General features: G+C 46.4%; 1 protein-coding gene across 3 annotated transcripts in view; it reads right to left on the bottom strand.

The window, feature by feature from the left end:
- Nucleotides 1-25,639, bottom strand: part of igsf9bb (immunoglobulin superfamily, member 9Bb) — an 889,343-nt gene that overhangs the window by 593,971 nt on the left and 269,733 nt on the right. For all 3 annotated transcript variants that reach the window (XR_011937440.1, XM_072486656.1, XM_072486657.1), the window contains exon 2: nucleotides 18,999-19,196. Coding sequence is in view for 2 of the 3 variants with exons in the window: in XM_072486656.1 (XP_072342757.1) it covers nucleotides 18,999-19,196 (198 nt within the window). In the remaining variant the exon portion in view is untranslated. The remainder of the gene's footprint in view (nucleotides 1-18,998; nucleotides 19,197-25,639) is intronic.

The following is a 25,639-nucleotide window of genomic DNA, read 5'->3' as shown; positions in this document are numbered from 1 at the left end:
ATTCAAGGTGGGGGCGGGGCCATGTAATGCGGTGAGCCATTCAAAATTCCATTAATTTCGACGGGACGGTAAAATTCTGCCAACTAAAAAATCCACCAATGATGTCGGAGCTAAGGGGTCAACATCATGTATCACGCCAAATACTGTCCAATACTGTCCATTACGCTGGATATTAAACATTCAATTGATTACGTTCAATGAATTACCAAAATCAATATACATCATCCGATATTGTGGTATAACCTATGATGCTGCTTTACTGTTGGTAGAAAAAAAGATTATATTTTTGAATCTATCGATAACGATTAACTTTTATTTCTCTCAGCACTGCGTAGATCTCATGCAAATCAGTTGGAATTCATCCCTGAAAAAATCTATTAATAAATGTCCAAATTTGACCTCCACTAGAATGATGTCAATAGCTTGATAAACAGGATCTCCAGCTGGTTTGATTCATGTGCGTGTTTCGTGTTATAATCATAATTAAGAGGGCCTGTGCTCATTCTCCATTGCTGATGTTGCTCGCCATTTCTCTGGAAGACTTGGGTCAGCAAACCCCTTGAGCAGCAAGTCAGCAGCACTGACTGAGATTGCTCCCAGTTCATTACTCATTTCTCCAAACTTCTCATTGGGATGAACAACATTTTTTCCCCCTAGAGTTCACACAAAAAGCATTTGCAATTAAGCTAATACAGGCCAGTTACATTTGTCTCGCTTTACTTTTTCATGTCAACTTTATAGTACCAGCCAGGATATTCCGGTTGCTGGAGTTTTTCTCCTGGCCATCTGAGAAGTCAGTGGGAACAATATCCCTGCCCGTACTGGCTGCCTGCAGTCATTTCATGCTCCAATGTGTGTTAATTGTCTGCAGGCGGGACAACTGCCCCTCAGTCCCTATAGTGCCAGGAGCTGCAGTGGGCAACATTGGAACTGCAAGCAGTTCCCAGAACCTAAGTTGTGGGAGTCCAGGACCAGGGACATTTTGGGGAGGGTCTCGAGGCAGAGGAGGCAGTTGAGGTCTGGGGACAGGGGTGTTTGGATATGGGTTTTTTGGGGTGGCGTTGGAAAGGCTGGGGGTGGAGGTGTGAGGACGAAGTCCCCTGCAAGGGTCATAAAAAGAACAAAGAAAAGTACAGCACAGGAACAGGCCCTTCGGCCCTCCAAGCCTGCGCTGACCATGCTGCCCGTCAAAACTAAAATCTTCTACACTTCCTGGGTCCGTATCCCTCTATTCCCATCCTATTCATGTATTTGTCAAGATGCCCATTAAATGTCACTATCGTCCCTGCTTCCACCACCTCCTCCGGCAGCGAGTTCCAGGCATCCACTACCCTCTGTGTAAAAAACTTGCCTCGTACATCTCCTCTAAACCTTGCCCCTCGCACCTTAAACCTATGCCCCCTAGTAATTAACCCCTCTACCCTGAGAAAAAGTCTCTGACTATCCACCCTCTCTATGCCCCTCATAATTTTGTAGACCTCTATCAGGTCGCCCCTCAACCTCCTTCGTTCCAGTGAGAACAAACCGAGTTTATTCAACCGCTCCTCATAGCTAATGCCCTTCATACCAGGCAACATCCTGGTAAATCTCTTCTGCACCCTCTCTAAAGCCTCCACATCCTTCTGGTAGTGTGGCGACCAGAATTTAACACTATACTCCAAGTGTGGCCAAACTAAGGTTCTATACAGCTGCAACATGACTTGCCAATTTTTATACTCAATGCCCCAGCCAATGAAGGCAAGCATGCCGTATGCCCTCTTGACTACCTTCTCCACCTGTGTTGCCCCTTTCAGTGATCTATGGACCTGTACACCTAGATCTCTCTGACTGTCAATACTTTTGAGGGTTCTACCATTCACTATATATTCCCTACCTTTATTAGACTTTCCAAAATGCATTACCTTACATTTGTCTGGATTAAACTCCATCTGCCATCTCTCCACCCAAGTCTCCAAACAATCTATATCCTGCTGTATCCTCTGACAGTCCTCATCGCTATCCACAATTTCACTAACCTTGGTGTCGTCTGCAAACTTACTAATCAGACCAGTTTTGGTCTGATGTTTGGGTGGGAGGGGGTGGTGCTGTTCGTCCAATGTTAAAAGGATGCTGCTGTTGGAGATGCACTACTCCTTCATGCTTGAGGCCTGCACATATTAATTTGCCCCTGAACTTCTCCCGCCACCCTGAAAATTGAGACTGGGTGGTAAATGGCCCTGAAATGATCAATAATAAGCCACTGAAAGGCCTCAGTTGGAGCAACGGCCTTCTTGCCTGTCCCAGAACCCACCTATCCACCTACAAACCCGCCGACAGGGAACATGAAACTTTGCCCCATGTAATGTGACTCTTTGCACACCTGTAGTAGAGCAGACAGCAGTTGTTCTTCATACAATGATCTCTTTCTGTCAAATTCCATGAAGCCCATCAAAGACAGCATGATTGATTCAGCCAGTGGAATTTTCTCACATGGATCCCTGATGAAAAGGCAAGACGATATGTGGGTTGGAAACTCTCTGAGGCTCCTTAACTGGGCCTTAACAGTAGAATCTCTCAGCTTCAAAGAAGCGCCAACATGGTCTTGAAATATGAACCTTGTTTGTCTGGCCACCTGCTGGGTTTTTCCAGCACTTCTGTTTTTGTTAACGCCCCGCATCCGGGTTTCCTGGCCTATCAGTGGTATCATATGTTGATTGAGGAACACAGCACTGGAAAGGGGGAGTGGGCAAGCCTTCTGAGAGCCACCCCCTACCATATTGCCACCGCTCCTTTCCCCACCTCGCAACAGCCCTCCTTCCATCACTTAATTGTGGCTTGGGTCCCTCGGATGTCCTGGTCCTCGGGTACGTGCCTTACAGACAGCAGCCAACGCTTGCCTCATGGAATTGCCAAGCAATGCCCAGCTAGCCTCTGATTGGCTGGAAGTTTTCAGTGGGGGTGGGTTGCAATTTCTGCCCCTGGGGTCCTTGATCCTGGGGAAAGCCTGCCATCCCGTTAAATGCCTATTTGTTACTTAATTTGATGGACCTTCCTAAAAGTCGGTAATGTGGGGCTCTCCAGTGGTGGCAAGACACCCATCGCCTCCATTAAATTCTTCACTCTGACTTTTCCAGCATTCCTCAAAACACACACTGCAGTTGCACTCATTTATCTTGCTCCATGCACCTCACACTCCTTCAGAACAGCCAACATTCACATTCACACTCATCCTATGGCCCTCTCACACCCTCCACAAATGTTGTCCTTCTCTACCACACACATGAGCCAACAATCTTGCCGGAGAAGAGAGAACAGAAATTCGGGAAGTGGCCGAGACTTAGCGGGTGTCTCGCCAGTGACAGGTACCTCGACGGCCAATAGTAATGGGTGCACACTGGGGTCCACTGGGAGAAGATCTTGTTCTGGGAGGGTGCAAATGTCTGCAATGCCTTTAAACCCTCCAAGTGTAATGCGGAAGAGGGCGTATAATGTTGGGATTGAAACCCGGAGTCAATTTTAGGGATTTAACTTCTTACAGACTTAGAGAGATCTAAACCCTCCCCTTGCCTCATTACTGCAGATTGATGACATACTGCTGTCAAGAAGCTTGAATAATATAAAGATTTAAGAACTGGATAAAATAAGGTTGAAAGAATTTGGTGAAAGAGAATTGATAAGAGTGCAGCTGCTTGGAGCATTTTGAGCTATGAAACAGATAGTTACTTAAGTGAAGTGGAGAACAATAGAGTATAGATTTGTGGGTGTTAAAACTACAGAAGATATGTGTTCAAGGCGGAGACATAGGAATGCATGTCACACTTACCTGCTAAAAGCATGGATTCTAAGGCTAGTTGCTTAGATCGGGTAGCAGCAGGGTTAGCTCTGTACTGCAAGAGAGGTGGCTGATGAACAGTTAAGATAGTCACGTCCAGCTGGAAACAGAAGTTCTTTTGAAAGTAGGATTCTATGCTTGCAGCTGCTGTTTGAAAACCCTAGATAGTCTATGCTGAATCAGAAGAAAGGGATCCCAAAATTAAAGATAACTCATGTGTGGTCAATATTTGCTGGATTTGGTTCATAGAGTTAAACTTTATGTAATTTTGTTTTGGGACAAGGGCCATTCTCAGAGTTCAGGAACACAGAATGGGGTTAATTCAAGGATATTTTGTGTGCATATGTAGTCATTATTATAGTTACGTGAACCTTTGTTTTGTATTGTGGCCTTTCTTGTTGTGTGTTTTTACAAGTTAATAAACATTATTTTATTTGAATGATTATAACAAGATTGGACCTTTCCTCACTGGTATGCATATCTTTCCTCATATTATACCAAATTGCAAAAGAAGCAATTAAGAACCGGCATGCCATGTTACTCTTCTGGGTTTTGGGATACTCTCGCAGCTTAACATCAGCAAGATTCTTAAAACTACACTTTCAGACACAAACAGCCAAGTCACCCTACTCCATGATGTGCATAATCTTTATAACACTGTCTCAACCTGCTGCATGCTTTTGTTCATGTTGGACTGCCACACCAGCTCATCAAAATTATCTAATGGCAAAAAAGGAACAGTAAAGTCAGCAAATTATATTGGATGAAGAAAAAAGATCAGGAAACCTGACAAAAGGTCGATAGGTGCTGACAACCTAATGCTATTTTTTCCCAATATTATGGATTATCAACTGATTCGTTTGGACAACCCTCGGCAAAAATTAATCAATGCAGCATTGTTTAGTGGCTGGTTGAGCACAGTGGGCTAAATAGTTGGCTTGCAATGCAGAACAATGCCAGCAGCGCGGGTTCAATTCCCATACCAGCCTCCCCGAACAGGCGCCGGAATGTGGTGACTAGGGGCTTTTCACAGTAACTTCATTGAAGCCTAATTGTGACAATAAGCAATTATTATTATTTGTTAACTTGTCCTGATTCTTTCAATAATAGCCTCCAAGTGAAATTAGAAGGACTGACCAAAATCTAGGATGGGAGTGGGATTTAAGGAGGATAGTGAAGAAGAGGAAGGTCAAGAGGAGAGGGGTTTATGGAGCTAATCTCAGCGCTTGGGATGTTGATGGCTGAAAGCAGACTGAAGGCTGAGAGCAAGGAGTGGGGTAAATGCAGAAACGGACAGAGTTAGAGGAACAAAGAGTTCAAGGTGGATGAGTTGTAGGGCTGGAGGAGGTTACAAAGATAGGGAGGGGTAAGGCAAAGAGTTTTTGAAGGATAATGATGGGCAAGATTTTACCCCCCCCGGTAGATTCTAATCCTGTCCGGGGGGCTGCGTAAAATAGCATGGATGTGATTCCCTCTGGATCTTGCCCGCCCAGTTATGGTGGGGCAGACAGGGCTTTCAGACAGGATGCCCACCCATGTCCAAATTAGGATGTTCAGGTGGCCACTTAAGCACCTTTACCTACCCAGCCTCAATTTTTAGGCTGGTGGGCTGCATCTGCATTGGATGATCCCTTCAGGCTTGAGGTGTCCTCCAGTCACAGACCATAGGCCTCCGGCCTGCGCCCCCTGCCCAGCGTACCACCCGACAGTGACATTGCGCTACCCCACCACTCCCTCTCGCCACCCCCCTCCCCCCCATGAATTCCCTAGTCTTCCCTCCCTGGGACCCCTGGTACTGAACATCACTGCCGTTCCCAGGACTTAGTCTCAGGCACGTTGCTGCTGTATCTCTTCTGGCCACTGCATCGCTGTGCCTGGATGTACTGGAGAGATGTTGGCTAATCTGAATGGCCAACTACTCTCCACCCAAGAGCTGCTTGCAGTTGCATCTCTCCCAAGCACTGATCTAGCTTTGTCCACCACTTTCCCTCTCCATGCACAGCCAAGATTGCAACTCCTCTGTTTCCCCATGGGCCACACTCGATTCCTGATTACTGATGTTGCTGATTTTTAAAGATTTATTCACAGGATGTGGATATTACTGGCTGTTAAAGCCTTTATTGTACATCATTAATCAGCCTTCAACTGAATGACTTGCTAGGCCATTTTAGAGGGCATTTAAGAGTCAGCCACATTGCTGTAGACCTGGAGTCAGGATAGTATATTTCCTTCAATAAAGGGCATTAGTGAACCAGATGGGTTCATGGTCATCATTAGACTTGTAATCCCAGACTTTTTATTAAATTTCAATTTCACTATCTGCCGTGGTGTTATTCAAACCCCGAGGCTCTGGATTACTAATCCAGCGACAATACCACGATGTCACCGCCTCCCAACCACACTACTGTTTACCATGAGAAGGAATTCCCATACTCAGCGTGTAGCAGCAGCAATCACAGTGGGTGAACAACACAACAGTGACACCTGGGGAAGGGTCTTCCGGCCCACACAAACTTCGATCCACCAATATTGGCAATGCAGATCATATACAGTCTGTACTTAACAGTTACCATGTATGATACTGATAAACAATGTGAAGTCTAGTCATCCAGGGACTGGGAATCTAACTAAACAGTCAATGGGACTATGAAGTGTGTGGCTTCTCACGATGCTGAAGAGGTGAAATTAACAACAGGTTAATGGTTTTATTGATTTTTCCTCATGTTTTAACCCCTCCCAACGTAAGGGACAACAGTCCTGCACTCTGTAAGGAAACTAAAAGTACACAAGGGCCCGGGTAACCAAACTTCACTCCTCAACTCACCCCCAGTTATCCTTCCAGCATCGGCCATGGCTCCGCTGATAGCCCATTTACCTGAGTCACAAAGTTATGGGTTCAAGTTCCCCTCCCAGACATGAGCACAAAATTCAAGGCTGACTCTCCAGTTCAATGTCCACTGAGGGACAAATGTGCCAGCTTTTGGATGAGACATTAAACCGAGACCATGGGCGGGATTCTCCCTTCTGACGGCAGAGTGTTGGCGCCGTCGTAAAAACCGGAGAGTTTTACGACGGCGTCATTGGATCGCTAAATTTAGCGATCCTCTCCCGCACAGGGGGCCAGCATGGCACTGGAGCGACTCACGCCGCTCCAGCTGCCGATACTGGCGTCAAACGGGCGCCCCGGGTCTGCGCTTGCACGATGCGGCCGGCGCAAACTCGTGCATGCACGGTAGCTTCCTTCTCCGCGCTGGCGCGGAGTTAAAGAGGCCCCCACCAGGAGAGGCCGGCCCGCCGATCGATAGGCGCCGATCGCAGGCTAGGCCATGGTGGAGGCCCCCCCATGGTTGGATCCCCCCTCCTCCCCACCAGGCCGCCCCCCCCTCCACCCCGCAGGATGGACGCCGAGGTCCCGCTGGGTAAGACCACATGTGAACAGCGCCGATGGGACTTGGCCTATGTCGGCGGCCACTCGGCCCATCCCGCGCGAGAATCGCTGGTGGTGGGGGGGCGTGTAGAGTGACTCCCGACCGGCGCCGCCCCGACCGCACCGGTGCCAATTGCGTTGATCCTCCGGTGACCGAAGAATCGGCAGACCAGCAACAGGACATCGTCGCGTGAATCGAGCCGGCCCGGCGATTCTCCGACCTGGCCTCGGGGTCAGAGAATCCCGCCCCAGGTGTCCTCTAAGATGAATGTAAAAGATCCACAGGCACCAGGCCGAAGAAGAGGAGTTGAATTACTCCTGGTGCACTGGCCAATATTTATCCCTCAATCAACAACATTCATTGCTGTTCATGGAAGCTTGCTGCAATTTGGCTGCCATGTTTCCTACATTATAACAGTGAATGTACTTCAAAAGTAATTAATGTACGCCCAATGGTGTTAAAAAGATGTTATATAAGTGCAAAGTGGGATTGTGGGGGAAAGCAGGATTAGGCTATTGAGTCGGATCATCAACCATGACCATAAAGAATGGTGGGGCGGGGTGGAAGGGCCGAATGACCTCCTCCTGCTCTTATTTTTTCTATGTTTCTATGCAAATCTCTTTCTTTCCCTCCCTCCTTTAGAAAGGGTTAATTCACCACCTATAATATTCCAGATAACCCCTCATTAAAATCAGGATCACTTCACAGGTAGAATTATGGTTGGAAAGTCATGTTTTCGCTGATGTTGGTACTGTGGTGTATCACCAGGATATCTGTTCCATAGAAAACTTTGCTGAATGAAGACAATGCAAATGCAGAACACCCAGAAACATTATGTGCTGTCGTCTCCCGCTAAATCAACATAGAACCATTGGACCGTAGAAAATATACCCCACAGAAATGGGACCATTTGGCCCATTTTTCCCATGCCGACCCAAAGACACCCAGGTACCGTTCTAACTCCATCTTCCTGCACACGGCCCACAGCCCTGCAGTTTACAGCACTTAAGGTGCAGATCCAGGTACTTTGTAAAAGAGTTTAAGGTTTCTGCCTCCACACCAACACAGGCAGCGAATTCCAGACACCCACCACCCTCTGTATAAAAGTGTTTTTTTCCGCGTGTGCCCTCTAATCTTCTGCCACTTAGTTTGAATCTATGACCCCTGGTTTTTGAACCTCTGCCAAAGGAAACAGGTTCCTCTTGTCTACTCTAACTCTACACCTCACAATTTTGTACACCTCAATCATGTCACCGCTCAGCCTTCTCTGTTCCAAGGAAAACAGCCCCAACCTCGCTAATATCTCTTCGTAGCTACAATTCTCCAGCCCTGGCAACATTCTAGTAAATCTTCTCTGCACTCTCTCCAGAGCATTTACATCCTTCCTCTAATGTGGTGACCAGAACTGAGCACAATACTCCATTTGTGGCCTTACCAGTGCCTTATACAGTTCAATCATTCTATCCCTACTTTTGTATTCTATACCTCTGCCAAAGAAGGAGAGCATTCCATACACAGAGGAATTAAAAAAAAAAAATTAGAGTACCCAATTATTTTTTTTCCAATTAAGGGGCAATTTAGAGTGGCCAATCCACCTAACCTGCACATCTTTGGATTGTGGGGGTGAAACCCACGCAGACACGGGGAGAATATGCAAACTCCACACAGACAGTGACCCAGGGCCGGGATTCGAACCCGGGTCCTCAGCGCCGTAGGCAGCAATGCCGCCCTCACAGAGGAATTTTTGATGTCCACTGTATCCTCAAAACAAACGAACAAGCAAGAAATTGCAATTATTTCCAAATTTAATTGTAGATTTTCACGTTAGTGAAGCAAATGGAATCCGTAAATCCTTTGATTTTTATTTGTTGCTAATGGTTGCAATACAACCACCAATTTGAGGCCTCATTATGAAAACACACACTCACTGCGCACAGTAAAATTCCAGGTTATTTATCAACATAAAAGCAATGCCTGAAGAGCAAGACTCACATCACAGTACTGCTTTCAGCTGAAGTGTAAAATCCTACCATGGGCTGTGTTACACAGCGTTACCACTTGTTTTCTTTAATTAGTTACATACCTGTGGGCTTTGATATCGCGTTCAGTTCCTATATTTCTCAGATCTCTCATCAGGTAAATTACATTCCAGGCAGCTACCAGATAATTGTTGAGCACCTGGCAGAGGTGGGGAGGGGGTCACTTGAATACATTTCTTGGATAAAACGATTTGTGTAATCTTCTGTCATTAGAAACCCTGAATTGAAACAATGATCATAGAATCATAGAATTTGAAGTGTAGAAGGAGGCCATTCGGTCCATCGAGCCTGCACCTGCCCTTGGAAAGAGCACCCTGCTTAAGCCCATGCCTCTACCCCGAAACCCAACAGCACCATCTAACCTTTTTAGACACTAATGGGCAAGTTAACATGGCCAATCCACCTAACCTGCACATCTCCATACTGTGGGAGGAAACCGGAGCACCCGGAGGAAACCCACGCAGATACGGGGAGAACGTGAAAACTACACAGACAGTCACCCGAGGCTGGAATTGGTCTCAGGTCCCTGGAGCTGTGAAGTAGCAGTGCTAAGCACTGTGTCACCATGCCGGGGAATAATTAGGGAAAAATAGTTTACATCTAGCAAATGTTTAGTTATCTGCTGACTTGGGAGGTTAAGGTCCTGAAAGCAAGAATGGGCTTTGGATTTTCACAGAATCACAGTATCGTTATAGTGCAGATGGAGGCCATTCAGCCCATCGAGTCCCAACTGGCTCACCAGAAGAGCATTCTTCCTGATCCCTTGTCTTATCCCTGAACTGCTAAAGGAGACAATGAAATTTCAATTTTGACATCTTATTTTCACTCAAAACCGATCTACTGAGAGCATCTCTCTGCTCTGCTGTCCACAGAAACAACTTCCAGCATCCAATATCTCAATCCTCCAGATCACACTTACTTGTAATCAAAAATCAGTTTATCTGTGGATTAGAGGAAGCTAATGAATGACATTCGTCCAAATAAGATACAGGGGATTTGCTCCTGCTCTTACAATCGAGGTTGAGTGTGTGGGAGAGAGCAATGGAAGCAGAAACAACTCTCCAGATCTTCAGCGAAAACCTGAAGATAAATCATAATTTAAATTTGAATTTGACTTATTGGCACGTGTACCGATAAGTATTGTTCTGCGTGCAGTCCAGACAGATCGTTCCACACATGAAAAAACATAGGACATGCATAAATATACAATGTAAATACATAGTCACAGGTATCGGGTGAAGCATACGGAGTGTAGTACTACTCAATAGAGATGCATGAGTACATCAGTTCAGTCCATAAGAGGGTCATTCAGGAGTCTGGTAACAGCGGGGAAGAAGCTGTTTTTGAATCTGATAGTGCATGTTCAGAGGGAGTGCCAGGATGCCGCTCGTCCCTGGCCCTGACCACCCGGGGGTCTCCAGAGGCCTCGGAGATGTGTCCACGTGTCATTGCGACTGGTCCACCTTTAAGGAAACCAATACTAAACGTCACCCTGGTGAGGCCGTTAGATCTCAGACGCCGGGAGAATCCCACAAGCGCATATTTAAATAAGCCTAATGGCTCATTTAAATATGCTGATCTCGTGTTGCTGAGCAAGAAAAATATGCATACTATCGAAGTTATTTATTTTTTCACTCTTCTCGGGGGTGGGTGCAAAAAGGTATAATTGGGGACCAGAAGGCCATAGAAACATTACGGCAAAGAAAAATACCATTCAGTCCATCGTGTCTGCGCCGGCCAAATAAGGAATAAATAAACTAGCCACTCATTTTAATCCCACTTTACAGCACCCGGTCTATAGTGGTGCTGGTTACAATGCTTCAGGTGCAGATCCAGGAGATTTTAAATGAGTTGACTGTTTCAGTCTCAACCAGCAGCTTAGGCAATGAATTCCAGGTGTCCACCACCCGCTGGATGAAAACAGTTCTCCTCATGTCCTCTCTCATCCTTCTATCAATCACCTTAAATCTATGCCCCTTGGTATTTGATCCCTCAGTTAGGAAATCAGGTCTTTCCTGTCTACCTGATCTAAGCCCTCATAATTTTGTAGACCTCAATTAGGTCACCCCTCAGCCTCCATTGTTCCAGCGAAAACAACCTTCGCCTATTCAGTCAAGCCATTATTTTGACTCCAACCACAACCTCTGTCTCAAATTAAATCATACTGCTCACAATTTACAACCTTCATAGAACTGGCTCGTAAATGTGAACATCCTAGGTTTACACTGTGAATGAAGTTGAATAATTTTAGAAAAAAGAACGGAGGTGTCTGAGGCCTGACGTCAGATCTTTTTACTGTTCCCATTGCTCAGAGACTTTCTTTCAATACTGGTTCTAAAGTCACCTCCCCAATGAGAAAGGAAATATCCTAATAAGCACTAATAATTGCTTTGTAATAGGCACTGAAGATGAGCAAGCGGTCTTCCTTATGACAGGATAACTATGGAAATAGGCTTCATTACCACAGTTAGGCTTGGGAGTTCAAAACACCAAATGATTATATACATCAAATACAAAGTGTAGATTTAATCCTCAGCAGGTTTACAGTTGTACAGTAATATAATAATTATCAATATATTCACAAGACTACAGGTTAGTTTAGATAGCAACGGTTTTTCATGACTAAACGTAAATATATAACCCCTAACAAGTAAGTTATTTCGCCACATTAGCAGATCAAGAAACAGCCCTCCTAATGATTGAGTATTATAAAATGTTACACATTAATCACTGAAGGGAAAAAAGTGACCTGATGTTTGATCAGATCTAAGGGCAGCACAGTGGCGCAGTGGGTTAGCCCTGCTGCCTCACGGCACCGAGGTCCCAGGTTCGATCCCGGCTCTGGGTCACTGTCCATGTGGAGTTTGCACATTTCCCCCGTGTTTGTGTGGGTTTCGCCCCCACAATCCAAAGACGTGCCACGCTAAATTGCCCCTTAATTGGAAAAAATGAATTGGGTACTCTAAATTTATTTTTTTTAAATTAAAAAAAATGTTTGATCAGATCTTTGTGATTAAGAAGGATTTGCAAAGCATAATGTCTGTGCGCTGTCAAATATTATGCACTTGGATGGGTAAATGCCAAAAGATTCAACCTTGTTCCGTCCTCAGTGAAGGAAACCTCCCAAGCAATCTTGGAGAATATAGTTAAGCTGGACCAGGACACTGCCTCACCAATAATTTCTCAAGGTATTTGGGAATCTGGTTGTATTGTTCAACCAGCTTCTTTCTCATTTGAATGTATCCAAATATAATGGGCCGAATTTTCTGGTTGTTCACGGCAGCGGGATCTTCTCACCACGTAGACAGCGCAGGTTTCCCTGTGGCGAGGATGCATTTCACGGGAAACGATTTGAGAGTTGGTCACACCACAGCTGAAGGGACTTGAAGAAGAAGGGAATGGGTGACCACCAGGCAGTCCAAGGGATAGAGGCTGGTAGTTCAGGAGTCCCTTGGGGTCCCGCTCGCAAATCGGTATTCCATTTTGGAGGCTGGTTCCTCCAGGGAATGCATACAGAGTCAAGCTTCTGGCACCAGAAGCAGCTTGTCTGTACATGGGGGATTCTATAGTCAGGGCAGATAGGCACTACTGTGACCGTCAATGTGACTCCAGGAATGTGTGTTGCTTCCCTGGTGCCAGGGTACATGATGTCACTCAATGATTGACACCCTGAAGGGGTAAAGTGATAAACCTGAGGTTATGGCCCATGTTGGGACCAGTGAGATAGGTAGAAAGAGGGATGAGGTCTTGCACCAAGAATTCAGGGAATTAGGCAGGAGACTAAAAAGCAGGACCTCTCAGGTTGTAATCTCTGGGTTACTCCCAGTGCCAAGTGCTGGCAAGCTTAGAAAAAGGGGAAAGCGCAGGTGAATGCGTGGCTTAAGGGTTGGTGTAAGAGGGAGGGTTTTAGCTTCCTGGGTCACTGGGGCCATTTCTGGGGAAGGTGTGACCTGTACAAGCGGGCAGTCTACATCTGAACCAGTGCAAGACTAACATCCTTGCGGGTAGGTTTGCTAGTGGTATTGGAAGGAATTTAAACTAATTTGGCAAGGGGAGGGTTCATACACTGTTAGCAGAATACGGGCACAGCATAATACAGTAAAGCAACCAAATCAGAGAGAGTACAGCTGTAGCAAGGCTTCTACATTTATGCCAGGAGTATTACAGGTAAAACGGATGAGTTAAGGGCAAGGAGTGACGTGTGGAATTGTGATACAGTAGCCATCACAGAAACATGGTTGAGGGAGGGGCAGGGTTGGCAGCTCAATATTCCAGGATGTAGAATCATCAGGTGAGACAGGGGAGGGGGTAAAAGAGGAGGAGGAATTGCATTATTAGTTAAGGAGTCAGTTACTGCAGTAAGGAGAAATGATTCCCAGAATCCTCTGGACACCAGCCCCGTATTTCTCAGTGGCATGCCGTTCGCTGGCAGTGGGATTCACTGCTCCCACAGCTCGTCAATGCTATTTCCCATTGAAGCCACCCCACGCCATTGGGAAACCCGTGGGCAGGGGTGCGACACCAGCGGGAAAAGTGAATCAGTACAGCTGGATAATTCCGGCGGATATCAAGGAGGAGGCATCGAATGAATCTTTGTGGGTAGAGCTTAGGAATAAAAAAGTGACAGCCACATTGCTCAGTGTTTATTACAGGGCCCCCAGATAGTCAGCGGGAAATTGAGGAGCAGATATGTGCACAATTCACAGAGGTGTCTAAAAATAATAGCAATCGGGTAATTATATCAGGTGATTTCAACTTTCCCAACATTAACTGGGATAGTCATAATGTTAAGGACTTAGATGGAGAACATTTTAGGTAAATATGTGGAGGATCCAACAAGGGACAGCACAGTGCTGGACCCAAATCTGGCGAATGAAGTTGGACAGACGGTTGAGGTGATGGTCAGGGAGCATTTTAGCGATAGCGACCACAACATGATAGAGTTTAAGTTTGTTATGGATAAAGAAATAGACAAGTTGCAAAAAGTGTTTTGGATTGGGGAGAGTGTATTTTAGTAAAATAAGGCAGATCTGGCCAAGGTAGACAGTGGGGAAACCTACAGAAGAGCAGTGGGGGGGCGTTCCAAAAGGAAATGGGGAGGGTACAAGCCCAACAGTTTCCCTCGAGGTGGTAGGAATTAGTAACAAGCCCAGAGAACCATGGATGACCACAGATATTCAGGATACGATGAGAAGGAAAAGAAAGAGTTTTAGCAATTACAAGGGGAGCAAATCAGCGGAGGCATTAGTGGAGTACTGAAGGTGCAGGGTGGAGCTTAAGAAAGTAATTAGGAGAGCAAAGAGGGGATATGAGAAAGCGCTGGCTGGTAAAAGTAGGGAAAATCCCAAGATATTCTCTAAATATATCACTGGGAAGAGGATAACCTGTGAAAGAAGAGTAGGGCTCATTAAGGGCATGCTTGTGTGGAGACAGAGGACACTGGTAGGGTGTTGAACAAATATTTCACATCCATTTGCACCCAAGGGAATGAGGATGTAGATATGGAACTCAGGGAGAGAGACTGTAAGGTTCTTGAGCAAATTGACATAGGGAATGACAAGGTATTGGAGGTGTTGGCAGTGGATAAATCTCCAGATGAATTGTGTTGCAGGCTGCTGAGGGAGGCATGTGAGGGGATTGCAGGGGCTCTGACCCAAATTTTTAATTCCTCTCTGGTCATGGGGGAGGTGGCAGAGGACTGGACAGCAACTGATGTGATTCCACTATTTAAGAAAGGTTGTGGCGATAAGCCAGGGAACTACAGACCAGTGAGTCTCACTTCAGTGGTAGGGAAACTATTGGAGAAAATTCTGAACGAGAGACTCTATCTCCACTTGGAGAGGCAAGGTTTGATCAGGGATAGTCAGCATGGCTTTGTCAGAGAGAGGTCAGTCCTAACAAATTTGATTGAGGGTAGTGCAGTTGATGTCGTCTATATGTTTTTCAGCAAAGCCTTTGACAAGGTCCCACATGGGAAACTTATAAAGGAGGCAAATACACATGGGGTACAGGGTAATTTGATAAGGTGGAATCAAAATTGGCTCAGTTGTAAGAGACAGAGGGTGATGACAGGTGGCTGCTTTAGTGACTGGAAGTCAATGTCCAGTAGCATATCACAGAGACCTGCGCTGGGTCTCCTATTATTTGTCATTTCTATAAACAATGTAGTTGACTGTGTGGGGCGTAAGATCAGTAAATTTGCGGTTGATATAAAGATTGGCCGGGTGGTTAACAGTGAGGTTGAGTGTCTTGGGTTACAGGAACATAGACAGGATGGTCAAATGGGCAGATAAGTGGCAGTTAGAATTTAACCCTGAAAAGTGTGAGGTGATACATTGGAAGGAGTATTCACTGAACAGCATGACACTGTCATTTTCTGAGGAACAAAGCGAGATTGGCGTGTTTGTCCGTAGATCTTTGAAGGTGGAGAGGTAGGTTAATAGGGTGGTGAAAAGGCATATGGGACACTTTCATTGAATAATCAAGCTTAGATTACAAAAGCAGGGAGATCATGCTGGAGTTGTATAGAACTTTGGTGAGGCCACAGCTGCAGTACTATGTCCAGTTCTGGTAGCCACATTATAGGAATGATGTATTGCCCTGGAGATGGTGCAGAGGAGATTCTCCAAGATGTTGCCTGGGATGGACCATTTAAGTTATGAAGAGAGGCCGAGGACCCCAATTCGATCCCAGCCCCAGGTCACTGTCCGGGTGGAGTTTGCACATTTAACCCATGTCTGTGTGGGTCTCACCCTCACAACCCAAAGATGTGCAGGGTAGGTGGATTGGCCACCCCAAATTGCCCCTTAATTGGAAAAAAAAATAATTGGATACTCTAAATTTATTTAAAAAAAGAAGAGGTTGGATAGGCTTGCGTTGTCTTCATTGGAACAGTGGAGACTGAGGGGCGACCTGATTGAGGAGTACAAGATTATGAGGGGCATAGATGGGGTGGATAGGGAGCAGCTGTTCCCCTTAGTTGAAGGGTTGGTCACAAGGGAACACAAATTCAAGGTCAGGGGCAGGAGGTTTAGGGAGGATGCGAGGAAAATCTTTTTACCCAGGGGGTGGTAAAGGTCTGGAATGCACTACCTCAGAGGAAGGTGGAGGCGGGTTGCCACACATCATTTAAAATAGGACCTGGCTGAGCACTTGGCACTTCATAACATTCATGCTATGGGCCGAGTGTTGGCAAATGGAATTAGGGCGGTAGGTCAGGTGTTTTTCATGTGTCGGTGAAGGCCGAAGGGCCTCTTCTGCACTGTGTGATTCTTTGAAACCCCATTGACAAAGGCTGGACCAGAAGATCCCGCCACCGGCCAATGGCGGGCCACCTTCATTGCCGCGAAACATGGGGGCGGGTTGCACGTAAGATCCGGCCCAATATTGGTGTTTGACAAACAGTCATCCAGACTCGAAATGTTAGCTCCCTTTTCTCTCTACAGATGCTGTCAGATCTGCTGAGATTGCCCAGTATTTTCTGTTAATATTTATTTTGCTATTGCATACATATGAATATGTATATCCCTACTTAAATATATAATGTAATTATGGTTTCTGCTTACCCACTGTTTATTTCTATCGGGTTGAAGTTGAGCTTTTCAAAATTAGTAACAAATGTTTTAATGATTGTAGGGCCTTTCTCTGCAAGTTTGACACGTGCGTTTGTTCTAAATATGCAAATCATGCCTGAGAAATGATGTAGCGATCTTTCATGAACATTACTAAGACTAATTTCTCGGCAAGTGACAGATGCTGAGAGGGAAAAGGCTGGTGCGGGTCAGAGGAAAAGGACATTTAAAAAGTATCAGAAATAGACTGCAGAGAGAGAGTGAATGGATGGTTCCATCAGAGGAATGTCACAGGATATGAATGTCCTCTTTCTGGGCTGTAGCGGCTAAATTTTACCACTCCCCTGGTTTTGCCCAAAATAGTGGGCCGGTCAAATAGGGTCGAGGCACTTTGGGATGGTTCCCTGTCGCAGTACTGCTCCACAGTGGTGGGCAGATGATTTGTCTCGTGAAGAGTTCAATGATGGACAATTTTACCAAGCCACTGGTATTTTGCCGATGGCGGAGTGGCCACTTGTCACGTGGCGAGACCATCAGCTTCATGGAAGCAGCAGCCCTTCAGCAACCCTGCAATCAGCAGAGCCCGAGGCACAAAGAAGGTTCCACGGGCAGGGAAGGAAACCTGTGTAGCCCCAACAATCCCCACGGAGGGGGTTTCCCCTCTGGCCCCTGGGGCCTATCGCCCTCGAATAGCCTAACCTTTCGCTTTGAAATACCTGTCCGAGGGCACCTTAAAATTTCTTACCCGTCATGGCAGCGCCCGGTGGGGCTGCTAAAGCTTTAGAGCTGCCGGGCCTCTGATTGGCCCGACAGCATCAGGAGCCTGTCCGACACCATTAATTGGACCGTAAGCCTGGAGGCAGCCAATCAGGAGGTGGCCAATGGTCAAATTGCTGAGGTGGTCCGACTGCTGGCAATTGTGGGCTTGGGACATGGAGGTCCCGAGGCCGGCAGTAAAATTCAGCCCTACGAATCCAGCGAGAGTTCAGTGAAGGGGGAGGCGGTAAATACATCCCTAAAAAAAAACACGACGCAGCAAAATGTGGATGTAACAATCAGACACAAAATGAGAGACAGGTGGGAAGGGTTTACGTAGGCTTCCAGCATACAGCTGCTTCCGGACTGGGCAACAAGCGCCAACTCTCACTGGCATCCGAGAATGGAAAGACTGACAATCCCTGTTGTGTCAATGCAGCTGGTCATTGACTGAGGCCATGGCTGAAAACCATGGGTTGAAAGATTATTTTTAATTTTTTTTCTGGGTGTCATATGCATGTACTTTACAATTAACAGCAATAACCTTTCCTTGTCGTAAGTTAATGCTTATGAAGACTAAGTTAAATAAAATAGCATTCTCAGATTGAAAGACTAAATTATTCTCTTGTATAAACGCGGATTTCAGTTCATTTTTTAATTAAAATTTCTGCTGCTCAATAATTTGTTTGCCTGAAGACTGGTGTCCTTTTCACATCCTTTTCAATCCTGTACATGAACAGGAAGGGGCTCCATTTATTATTGTACTAGTTGTTGTAAGAATAGCCACTGTGAGAGACTGAGTGGGAGAGTGAAAATGGGAGAGGAAAGGCTTGTTAGAGTATGAGAGAGTGAGGATGAGAGAGAGAGAGAGTGAGTGAAAGAATGAAAGCAAGAGGGAGAATGAGAATAATTGTCTGAGATCAAGCGAGTGACTGAGTGAGAGTGAAAGTGAGAGCAAGACTGCAAATGAGAGAGAGAGTGAGAGAAAGAGTGGGAGTGAGAATGAGGGATTGAGACTGAATGAGAGTGAAAGTGAGTGAGTGAGTGAGTGAGTGGGAAATAACTTCACAGACAAGTGATGTGTGCAATGTGGTGCCAGCATACAGATGAATTAAAATAGCACACCCAGGATTGTTTAACACATTTGTTTGCTAATATTACAGATCACAATTTCAGCCATTAGCAGTGTTGAAGGACAGATCATGAATATATGACTTTAAAAAGAAAATGCAGAAAATTAACTCTGTGGAATTCCCATAATGCCAGAAAAATAAATAATTTTACTTTACTGTGGATATTTGTTTAAGAAAATGAGTTTCTAAAAAAATCCAGCTTTGCCTAACCCGAGAGGAATTGGAGTTGGTCTCCAATGTGCACATTGTAGATATCCTACCTGCATATTCAGGGTCCACATGCGGAGGATAGAAGCCAAATTTGATGAATATTGGGATGGGAACTCCAAACTTAAACCACTCGACCACGTAAGGGGGTTGTTGTCCCGTCACTGGGTGCACCACATCACATCCTAGAATCACGCTGTCACCAGCACGGGCAGTCACAAACTGAGGCTCCTCCCTTGCACTGTGGGTACCTGTAAGAAACAAACAAAAGTCAGTTTTTCAAGGATGTCCAAGCTCATTTCCTGCTATTATTCATTATTCAGGCTGCAGTATTGTTCACAGCACTGAGAACTGGAGCTGTTGACTCGTGTGATCTTCTTCTTACGGGATGTACACCTAATCCAATAGGGCATGAGCAACACTGTAATAATGGGTGATACTTAATCATAGCAATGGGGGCCTCGTCTGCTGAAGAGCTGATGGGAAAGCCACCTTTTGGGAAGACCTGCGGCATTCAGTGCCTGCAAATCAGGCACTTATGTTGCCAGCAGCGGGTCTTTCCCAAGATCGAGGACTGAGGCCCAAGTTCCCCTCCCCTAACGACAGAAATCCAAACACTCTGAGAGCTCGTGGCCAATCAGGGACTGGAAGCTGTCCACAACTGGCAGTGCCAATGAGAGTGGTGGCATCTGCTCATAATGTACCCATAAGGGCCCAGGATCAGCGAGAGACTCCAGGCCACCGATGAGCGAGGGCAGGATCGAAGTGACGGGGATGGGGGTAAAGGGGCAATTGGATGAAAAAGCAGGGTTGTGACTTTCAGTAGCTACCTCTGTCCCGAAACTGGATCCTTCGCCTTCATCGCGCACCGAGTACCTGACAGCAAAGCGCCCTCACCATTGGTTGATAATACAGCAACGAGGTGTAGCCCTTAAGTGGGCATTCATTACCCACTTAAGGGCCTCGATTGGCGGTGGGGCGGGAAGGCCATCCACATGCACTCCTGCCCTGGACTTGATCAGAGTGAAAGTGGGAAAGAGGCGCAGTGAAGGTGGGATGGTAATGGAATACCCAGCCAACACCTTCCCAACACCCCACATCTCAAACCCATCTCCAGGGAAGGACACTAAGTTCCACTCAATAGCTGAATACTATAGGGATAGGGGTGGGGGTGATGGTGAATGGTACACTCCTCCTAGATAAACCTCAGTGTGGAGCTGACATGCTCAACACCAACCCACCCCGGAGTCACAGTGAGCTGCAGGGTGGACGACTGGCGGGGTCCAAGTGAGGTTCGCTCTCTGGGGTTGCCAGCCAATCGATTGGTTGGCAGCTCCATTAGTCCCTGCAGTGCCAGGAAGCAGTCAGTGGCAGCTGCTGAGTCTGCAGGAGATTAAGAAGAAAATGGAAGCATGGATCCCCGGAGCAGTTCAGTCCGGAGTCTTGGACCAGGTGGGTTTGGGTAGGTGAGGTAGAGGGGTGGGGTGGAGAGGGTGGGTTTAAGGGAAGGAGCAGGTAGGAAGGAAGGCGAGGATGGTGGTTCGACCTTGCGATAGGCAAAGGGCAACCCCTGAAGAACGAGTAAAGAGCATTTGAATTAAAAAGAATTGGGCTTCCTGATCCTGCCCGGCTGGTCATGCCTATCCTTTTATGACATGGGTAATGTATTATCAGGGTCAATTGACTTGATAACAAGTCTAATTCATCCTTGATTTTTCATTTAAATTTGGCACTGCGATGTCGAAATTGGCACATTATGGGGATGAGCCCGGAGCACCCACCCTATTTTACACTGTATTCTTTAGAAATTTTAAACAAGGGCAGCACGGTGGTGCAGTGTTTAGCACTGCTGCCTCACGGCACCGAAGTCCCAATTTTGATCCCGGCTCTGGGTCACTGTCCATGTGGAGTTTGCACATTCTCCCCATGTCTGTGTGGGTTTCGCCCTCACAACCCAAAGATGTGCAGGGTAGGTGGATTGGCCACTCTAAATTGCCCCTTAATTGGAAAAAATGAATTGGGTACTCTAAATTTTTTTTTTTTAAATTTAAGCAAAATAGTAAAAGTTACTTCAGGCCAACTCACTAGCTCATTATACAAAAAAGCCAAAGCCCATGAGATGAAGTTATTCGCAGTGAATCCCAAACAATGGCTTCTGTCGTCTTCAGCACATCTTTCCACACTTACAGATCCATTTTACACTCTGTCGCTTTCTACAATCTCAGCAATCTCGCCATACCGCAGAGGATTTTAATCGTACTTGGAATCACTATTCTATAGCTTTCTATTTCATCTCAGATTCCAGAAGATAATATTGTCAATTCAGAAAATCACATGCAACGTACGCCCAAGTTTCTGCCACATGCCTCAGGTGGCAAGACTCCCTGCCAGTCGAGCCATGCACACTGATAGCAGCCAACACATTGCATAATATAATGTTTCCTCCCGCACATGGCAGTGCCTTGCACAGTGGATAGTGTGGTAATACCCAGTACTCCAGGTAATATGGTAGTACGCTGCAAAATACCTGAAAGCTGCAGATTTATAGCAGTAGTCAGGGAGGCTGCAGGAGATCCAGTCATGACATTATTGAACAGCGTGATGAATTTCTAATCACATTGGAGTGCAAAGTAACAACTCCATCTCCACCAGATTTTATCAAAAGACCTGTTTTACCAATTCAGATAAAATTGTAGGATAGGAGTAAATGAAAGCAGAAGGGGGATGCAATTAATGTGCCCAAGGGGTGAAGTGAAAAATGCTGTTGTCCATTATTAACAGCACCAAAGCAGGCTTCATGTATGAGGCACAGTCAACAGGAACTGGCCGTGTGTTCAGAAAGCCTACCAATGTATGCAAAGCTATTTTAATAAATATCATGTGGCATGACTAAGATTGTCAAAAGATCCCACATTGATTCCACATATCTTTACTCATAATTCAGCCCATTTGAACATTACCGCCAGGAAAATGATTCATGTTTGATTCTGTGGCTTACCCCTGACACCCACCTGAAATACGTGGCCGTCACTGTGGATAGATCTCTCTCATCCATTGGCCTCATCATGTCCACACTGGTCAAAAAGTAAAAATCAGGTGAACCTGCCCTGGAAAATTACTGGAACATCAACTGAAACACACTCAAGAGCACTTTGCCCTATATTGGCCTCAGTTTACACTGCTCCAGAATACTGCTGTGCCTCAATACTGCAGCTATCATACAAAGACCAGGGGTGGGATTCTCCAATAATGGCGTTATATCTCCACTCCAGCGTCAAAACGCGGGTGAACCACTTTGGACTTTCCTGAAGGAAGTGATTCTCCCACCTGAAGGAGGCTAGCGGGGCCCCAGAGTATTCCTCGCAGCTCCGGCTGCCGATGCGGGGCCTTGCACTTCCGGGCGGGGGTCCGTGCATGCACACGGTGGCGGCCTGCGTCAGCACCCTACGCGACATGGCGGACCCACACCGCGGACCGGAACCAAAAAGATAGGGCCCCCCCCACCGAGATTGCGCGCGCCCGCGGATCGGTGGCTCCCGATCGATAGCCTGGCCGTCTGTGAGCTCCCCCCCCCCCGGTGAAGGATCCACCCGCCACCCACCAGGGCGGGTTCCTGACGGGTGAGACCATGAGAGACCCACGCCGTCAGGAACTCGGCCAGTTACACCTGGAGAATTGCCGCGGGGGCCTCTGTCAATTGTCCTCTACCCGCATCGCGTAGACTGCGAGTGCACGATTCGCGGTGATTCTCAGGGGAGAATCGCGGGAGCGGCGTCGCGCCGGATATCGGAGTCAACGCCCATTCTCCACCCCGGCGCGATCGCGAATTTGGCGCGGAGGCTCGGACAATCCAGCCCCAGGGGTGTGCAGCTACATACTACAATAAGGTGGGTATCAGAGCAGTTAATTCGCTCCAATTGAGAGGCTCCTAGTGCTGTCCTGCAGTGCCCCATCTGCCACTCACCTCAACACCATACATCCCGTGAGATGAGTGCATTCAGAAGCAATGCTGACCCTACCATTCACCAAGTTCTGGAAAAAGCCACCACAGGGCGGCTTAATAACGCTGCATTCTGAGAAACAACAGTTCATATTCATCCAGCTGGGATTATCCCGCTAACCTGGATGGAATCAGGGACCACATGCAGCATTAAAATAAAAATCTTGTTATTGTCCCAACAGCAGAAATCACTGAATCCGACATCCCCAGAAGAGAATGGACTGCACTCAGACAAATCCGCGAGGGCAAGTGGTCACCTGCTCCACAAGTGGGAAATGAGGGACATTTCAACGTTCCTGTGGCCATGAGTCCGAGGCGATTGTTACACAGATGTACTATATAGAATATGAATATGTAATGTCATTTGATGGATGTTATATATATATATCTGTAAATTGTGGCTGGAATTCTCCGAAATCGCCTGTGGCTGGGATTCTCTGGTCCCGCTGCTGTGAATCGAGTTTTGGTTGAGTGCCAAATTCTCCGTTCTCACTGGTAGCCATGGCACAAAGGCGAGCCTACTACCCAGCTTGCCTTCACATTCAGCAGGCTGCAAACCGGTTCTGGGGTGGTGGGCCTGACTCATAATCCAGCCCATCCCCCACAACGAACATCTGGCCTGCAGGCAGCCATTTTTAAATGTCAGGTTTGCAGAGCCAAGAAATCTCTCATTTGCCTGCACTCAACCCGCGAGAGAAAATCCGGGCCATTGAGTCTACGGAGCTCTGAGAGATAATGGTTAAGACAAGAGAGACGTTTTGTGACACAGCTCTTGGCTGTAAAATATATTGGGCTTGAGCTAACAGAGATTGCTACAGGGACAGTAGAGGTAACAGACTTATTCATCTCCTCTCTCTGGAACCTTTTCAAAACGCTGAGCATGTTTGTGGTTTGAAAGCCCAATAGAAGACCTTATTGCTGCAAACATTGAGTTCATTAAGGAAGATTCCAACTCAACACCACTGCCTTCAAGAGAAAACTAGCTCTTTAAAAATAGCGGTCTGATCAGCACAGAAAATAACCCCTCCCGCAATGGACACAGGGACACCCCTTCTCCCCAGAAGCACTGGGGGATCTCACCCTAACCCCATGACAAGTCTCAGCCTCGGCAACTCCACTCTCCCAATTTGGAAGTGCCAACCAGTGCCTGGGGGCCAGGGCTGGGCACTGCCCAGACACGCCTCTCTCCCACCAGGGGCTATACTTATCTTTGTGTCCTTGGGGGGGAATCCCCATGACTGATTCCTGTTTTCCCAAGCCTGTTGTAAACATCACTTCAGCAAAGTTTGAATATTCGGTGAGGTGGACCACGTGGTGACGGCCTGAACCCCTTAATGCCATCGGCTCGGAGTATGGAGAATCGGGAAACAAGATCGCGCCGGCGAGAATCCCGTTTCCCGATTCCACGCCCGCACCGTCATTCTCATAGATGGCTGGCGCAAAATCGGCAACCATGGTTGGATTTTCCGGCCCGGAATATCCCGCCCCATATGTCAACAACACGTCACACCACCGGTACCAAAACATGCTCTTTGTAAAGCTCCCAAAGGTTGGTTTACTGAAAAGAGTCACTGTTCTTAACCACATCACCAGATGGTGAACACAAAGAGGTGCACCTTTAAAGCTATTTCCCCAACCTTGAGAAGCCTCAGTACTATCTAACTCCAGTAAAATATCCTGTCAGAAGGTTGTGAAAATTACTCACAAAACAGTAATGGTGATAAATAGAATAGCACCTATGTGTAGGAAGGCACAGCCACATATAAATGAATGGGAGTGGCAACAACATTAAAGACGGCACCAGGGTTCAGCATTGGGGCCCAAGAGAGTCACAACCTATTAGAAAACAAATGTGCCAATGCACAGACACAAACCCCAGGCCAATCCATCTCAGGATTTGTTTCGAACATACTTGGTTCAGAAACTACTTTGGGAAAAGATAAGAGATTAAGGACAACAATGGAAGTGCATGGAATTTGTGGTAACCTTGTGGCGTGGGCTGGTGATTGACATCAGCAACAAAGGATATGGACAAAGGAGGATTCTTTGATTGGTAGGATCTTATACATGTTATAACTCAAGGATCTGGCCAGTTAGGAGTTAAGTCAGAACGTACTTTCTCATTCAATATTCGGAACTCTCTATCCTAATTGGAATTCTCAAAGCTCTGGTAAGTAACAGACCTGTGGGTTCTACATTCCTATGAGATGGTCCACAATTGCCAAATACAGTGTTCATTCTTACGCAAGTGAATTTGGTGTCTGCATTTCTCTATGTCTGCTATGCAGAGGATGAAACTAAAGTATAAACAGCAAAAAGCCAATTGTTATCTTCAGGTCACATTCAATTTCCTGAATCAGTGAATAATTCAGTACAAACAGTCTCCTAAGACTACCAGTAATTACATCTAACCTCTAAAATGATAGAACTCTTGTGAAATATCTCCATGATTCCTAAAGATAACAAAACTACAGCAACTTCATCCAACTTTATAAACCACACTGACTCGTTACTCTCTGCAGTTGACTGCAATGGCAATGCAGGAAACGCAAGGCATAACACGTGTGGATCTAGAAGTGCATGCCCTTCATTAACAGCCTTTATTTTGTTTCCCATTGAAATTTTAGGATCTTTAAGAAGATCAGTACTTGGACTCCCATGGTGGGCCCCAATGAACCAACTGGCATCTCAGTA

The sequence above is a fragment of the Scyliorhinus torazame genome, chromosome 21 (assembly GCF_047496885.1).
Source record: "Scyliorhinus torazame isolate Kashiwa2021f chromosome 21, sScyTor2.1, whole genome shotgun sequence".
NCBI lineage: Eukaryota > Metazoa > Chordata > Chondrichthyes > Carcharhiniformes > Scyliorhinidae > Scyliorhinus > Scyliorhinus torazame.
The sequence above is the reverse complement of the archived record's forward strand: the minus strand, read 5'-3'. Positions and strand labels throughout refer to the sequence as shown.